The sequence below is a fragment of the Contarinia nasturtii genome, unplaced genomic scaffold (assembly GCF_009176525.2).
Source record: "Contarinia nasturtii isolate CC-2019 unplaced genomic scaffold, AAFC_CNas_1.1 Cnas_scaffold_4152, whole genome shotgun sequence".
Classification (NCBI taxonomy): Eukaryota; Metazoa; Arthropoda; class Insecta; order Diptera; family Cecidomyiidae; genus Contarinia; species Contarinia nasturtii.
Genome location: NW_022201448.1, coordinates 1 through 5,496, shown reverse-complemented (window position 1 = coordinate 5,496; position 5,496 = coordinate 1). Strand labels below are relative to the sequence as shown.

At 38.5% G+C, this 5,496-nt stretch overlaps 2 protein-coding genes across 2 annotated transcripts; both read left to right on the top strand.

Annotated features, from left to right (window-relative positions):
* Nucleotides 1-117: 117 nt before the first annotated feature.
* On the top strand, nt 118-3,906 carry LOC116350465. Its single transcript, XM_031782264.1, has one exon. The coding sequence runs from the start codon at nt 118-120 to the stop codon at nt 3,904-3,906; it is 3,789 nt and encodes a 1,262-aa protein (XP_031638124.1).
* A 179-nt stretch (nt 3,907-4,085) lies between these two features.
* LOC116350466 lies at nt 4,086-5,168 on the top strand. The gene is made up of 2 exons (XM_031782265.1): nt 4,086-4,625; nt 4,689-5,168. Exons 1-2 carry the CDS (start codon nt 4,086-4,088, stop codon nt 5,166-5,168), a joined length of 1,020 nt encoding a protein of 339 aa, XP_031638125.1.
* The last annotated feature ends 328 nt before the right edge of the window (nt 5,169-5,496 follow it).

Sequence of the window (5,496 nt, the reverse complement as noted above, 5' to 3'; positions counted from 1 at the left end):
AACTCCACAGTGTTTGCTTATTTTTTATTCATTATTCCGATACAACATTTTGGTGCCGAAACCGTGGAATTTATCAGATCAAATCATATTTTTCTAAAGCAAAAATATTGATTCACCATGTCCAATTCTGAAGGTGAACAAAATACCGTTGCTGCTTTGTTTGAGCTGCAAGCCGATTTGCTAGCGAAAATGGACCGCAATATCACAAATTTTCAGAACGAACCGCCGCACAGTAAAGCTAAAATCGACCGTTTAAATACTCGTTTGCAAACATACCATCGTGATTATGACGATTTTGTGAAAAATCATCAGAAATTAGTGAAAAATGCCAAGCCAAACGATAAAAAACATGATTATTTCAAGAGTTTTCATATTGACTTTTTTGAATCGAAATTTCTTGATGCGGTCTCAGCAGTACGTGAACATATTGGCAAAATAACGGCAACTCAGTCGGTGTCTGTTTCAGAAGAAAGTGCACAAAATCATTCGATGATATTCAATTCGCACAGTGAATCAGAGGTACGTTTGCCACCAATTGAATTGCCTACGTTTTCAGGGGAATTTACCGAATGGCCGTCGTTTGCGGATCGTTTTGGATCGGCAGTTCATAAACGTAACATCTCCGATGCTAATAAACTCGTGTACTTAAAGAGCACATTACGCGGTGATGCTGCTTTGCTTATAAGTGAACTCACTACTACGGATGCAAACTATTTGACCGCATGGAAATTGCTAAAAGAGAATTACGAAAACAAACGCGTTATATTTAATCATGCGATGAACACTTTACTCAACTACGATGCGCAAAGGAAAGAAACAGCATCGTCGTTCAAATCATTAATCGGCAACACTGACGCAACTGTCAAATCGCTTGAGAGCATTGGCATTGACAAGTCTATTGTAAGCAAATTTATCGCATTTCTTGTCTGTAGTAAATTGCCATTAGAAACTATTAGTTTTATTGAACAAAACATTGCATCACATGATTCAATTTTGGAATATGAAGAGCTAAAGAAAATTTTGTTCATCCGTATTCGTTCGCTCGACATTGTGAATCAAACAAAACGAGATACCGTCAGCAACAACAACAGCAATTATGGCAACAACGTTTCCAGCACGAAACAATCAGCGTACACCAAACCGAATGTCAATACAAAGAAAGTAAACACTTATCATTTTTCATCGAAACCGTCTCAATCGAATCCAAATCAACCGAACGGCAATGTGTTTGCCTGCAAATTATGTTCAGATAATCATCCGATCCGAATCTGTTCGAAATTTTTATCATTTCCATCAAACGAACGTGAATCAACAGTTGAACGATTACGACTTTGTAGGAATTGTTTATCACCTACACATTTAGTTGCTGCGTGCAAATCTCCAAAAAATTGTCGAGAATGCGGTTCTCGTCATCACACACTCATTCATCCATATCACCGTCAAGCTATTTCAGCAAGTACCAACAATTCTCATACTAATAACGAAAATCACACGAACAACAATTCCGTCAATTCTACTCATTCAATCGCACAAAATTCAGGTAATCCGATTTATCGTTCCAATCATAATCAGACAATCAATCTTCACTCTTTTCGACAAGTACTTTTAGCAACTACAATTGTAAAAGTAAGGGCATCTACCGGGGATTACGTACCATTACGGGCATTATTTGATCAAGGTGGTGATGGAACGTCAATTTCTGAATCGGCCATTCAATTGTTAAAATTGCCAACACATAACCATCACGTTGAGATTAGACCATTCGGTGGAGGTGCACCATTGTACGCTAATAAAATAGTCGAATTGAATCTTAAATCAATGTACAACGATTCATTCCAAGTCACAGCACCAGCCGTAGTAATGAGTTCTCTCACCGATTGTCTACCGGCAAATTTCGTCAAAGTTGACAACTGGCCTCACATTGAAGGTCTAGAGCTCGCGGATCCGTCATTCTTCAAGTCATCGAAAATTGATTTGGTGCTCGGAGCCGATATTTATTATTGTGCTTTGATGGAGGGTCTAAAAAAGGGTCCCATTGGCACACCAATGGCTCAACAAACGGAGCTCGGATGGATTTTGTCCGGACCGGTAACTATTGAAAAATCTATTCCGAATATCGTTGTGCAAAATCATGTGACGATTGATTTAAACGAGTCCATTCAACGCTTTTTTGAAATGGAATCTCTACCTCAAAGTAATTTAAAATCGAAAGACGATCAATATTGTCAAGAGTTTTTTGATCGTACTACCATCCGTACCGATGATGGCCGCTTACAAATGCGATTACCATTTAAGTTGCCACGCAATTTACCCACAACTACATTAGGCAAATCTAAAGAGATTGCACTACAACAATTTTTACGTTTGGAACGTCGTTTCAAATTCAACGCTAATTTCAAATCCGAATATTCCAAGGGAATGGAAGATTATATCGAACAAAATCATATGCAACTTGCTACAAATACTGAAAAGGATTGCATTCATTTTTCGCCCGAGGGGGAAATGTACTATGAATCGTATTATATTCCGCATCATGCAGTCATCAAGGAGGACAGAGTAACAACGAAATTAAGGAATGTTTTCAATGCATCACAAAAATCATCAAACGGCAATTCTTTAAACGATGTTTTATACCCAGGACCGGTTATGTTAGCCGATTTAGTTGCCATTCTACTCAACTGGCGTTGCCACCGCATAGCATTTTGTGCTGATATTCAACAAATGTATCGTCAAATTCGTATTCATCCGGACGATATTACATATCAACGATTATTTTGGCGAAAGAATTTCGACGAAGAAATTCAAGAATATTGCATGAACCGTTTAACTTTTGTCACAAACTTTGCTCCATCATTCGCAATTATGGGTTTACATTATTTAGCTAAAAACGAAGAGGCTAAATTTCCACAGGGATCGGAAATTATTCGAAACGATACTTACATGGATGATACAATATCTGGTAGTTCAACTACTGAATCGGCACTCAGGGATCAGCATGAAACTATTGAAATACTCAATTCAGCTGGAATGAATTTACGGAAGTGGGCAAGCAATGCGCCTGAACTATTGCAATCCGTTCCAGAAGAACATCGTGTCGATTTCGGAAAAAATGTGTCACTAACAAAACACGAATCGATAAAGACACTGGGCACATTTTGGAACACATCCACAGATACATTTCATTTTCAACTTTCCATCGATTGTTCATCGAAACAATTTACCAAACGAGAAATAATGTCAACTATATGCAGATTATTCGATCCATTGGGAATAATTTCTCCGGTCATTTCACGAGCAAAAATACTTATGAAAGACGTTTGGCGTTCAAACTGTGGATGGGATGAAGCAGTTGACACCGAATTGGAGGCTAAATGGCGTAAGTATATTTTTGAGTTGCAAACTTTGAATGAAATCAGAGCAAATCGTTGGATTTCTTTCTCACCTAATTACATTTCTGTTCAATTACATGGTTTCTGTGATGCTTCGTTCCATGCATACGGTGCTGGTATTTACTTGCGTATTGTTGATGAAAACGAACAAATTTCAACGAGTCTCGTCATGTCAAAATCGAAAGTAGCACCTATGTCACCAGTCACAATTCCAAGATTGGAATTATGTGGAGCCGTAGTACTGGCTGAGCTAATGGAATACACCATCAATACATTGCGTCACATTAAAGTGAAACCAGAAGATATAAAACTATGGACAGATTCACAAACGGCATTACAATGGATTCGTACCGATCCAAATCGATGGCAAATGTTTGTTTCTAATCGTGTCGCCGCCATTCAAAAAGCATCGAATATCAATCAGTGGAATCATGTCCGAACATTCGATAATCCGGCGGATTTGATTTCAAGAGGTGCTTCACCAAACGATTTATGTTCATCAGATTTATGGTGGTAAGTAAATTACATCCATTTTTCGATTCAGAAGGTATTTTACGCGTTGGGGGGAGATTAAAGAATGCCGATCTCAGTTTTAACGAAAAACACCCAATCATTTTACCTCAAAAGCACCATTTTACAAATTTAATTATCGATTCTGCCCATCATCGTACATTGCATGGTGGCACGCAACTGACAATGGCTTACATTCGTAAAACATATTGGATTTTGAGCACACGCAAAACTGTAGGCTCTCGCATTCATCGTTGCGTCAGTTGTCATCGTCATCGAGCCAAATTTACCGATCAACTTATGGCTGACCTACCCACTGCTAGGGTACGTATTTCAAGTCCATTCACTCACGTTGGAGTGGATTTTTGTGGACCATTTCACACACGCACATCGAAAGGCCGAGGCATTAAGACAACAAAGGGATGGGTGGCAGTTTTTGTTTGCTTATGTGTAAAGGCCATTCATCTGGAACTTGTTTGTGACCTGTCTACCGAAGCATTCTTGGCTGCATTACGTCGATTTATTTCAAGATTTGGCTTACCTCAATGCATGTATTCTGACTGTGGCACTAATTTCGTGGGTGCTGCCAGGGACATAAAGAAAAAACAATGCGAATATTATGAATATTACAACGAAAAGGTCATTACATCGTTAGCCGACGAAGGAATTGAGTGGAAGTTCAACCCACCAGCATCACCACATTTTGGTGGTTTATTTGAAGCCGGCGTAAAGTCGACAAAATATCATTTGAAACGTGTGTTAAGTAATACGAGTCTCACTTTTGAATAGTTTTATACAGTGCTGACTCAGATCGAAGCGTGTTTGAATTCGCGGCCACTTGTACCACAATCAGACGATCCAAATGATTTTACTGTCATCACACCTGGTCATTTTTTCAAGGGTAACAGTTTATTTGCGTTGCCTGAACCATCATTAGTCGATGAAAATGTACCAATTGGAAGTCGTTATCGTTACATGCGCAAATTACGAGACGATTTTTGGACTCAATGGAGTTCGGAATATTTGAATCGTCTACAAAATCGACCCAAATGGTGCAAACAATCCGAAAATATCAAGGTCAATGATATGGTCTTGCTCAAAGATGAACGTTTTCCACCAACGAAATGGCCTTTGGCTCGGGTGATTACTGTTCATCCGGGATCTGATGGACTAGTTCGAGTCGTTACAATCAAAACAAAGAGTGGTGAATTCAAGCGTCCAGTAGTAAAATTAAGGTCATTACCAATTTACGATAACATTGAAAATTAAGTTTTACTAATTTTTTTTTCCATTTTTTCATTTTCTAATTGTAACAGAGAGCGTTTGTCTTGCATTCGAACTTCATTTCATCAAGTATTCTAGCCGGAACGTGGCGGCTCTAAACCACCCTCATTAGTGACAGAGGAAATGCTGTCAGAAGTTCGCGTGTAAGGGAAATGTTATCTGATTTAGATGGAAGGTTTTCTATTTTGAATTTATTTATTTTCTTTATGGTGATAAATCACAGACCCCGGAATGTTTAGAATTAAACGTACTTTAGTTTTGGTCGCACTCTATTAGACATTTGACAATAGAGCTGTTTCAGTAAAGCATGTAT

Coding starts and splice junctions, on each gene's coding strand:
- LOC116350466 (XM_031782265.1), top strand. CDS start 4,086: ATGGCTTACATTCGTAAAACATATTGGATTTTGAGCACACGCAAAACT. Junction 4,626..4,688: donor GTGGTTTATTTGAAGCCGGC/GTAAAGTCGACA, acceptor ACTTTTGAATAG/TTTTATACAGTGCTGACTCA.
- LOC116350465 (XM_031782264.1), top strand. CDS start 118: ATGTCCAATTCTGAAGGTGAACAAAATACCGTTGCTGCTTTGTTTGAG.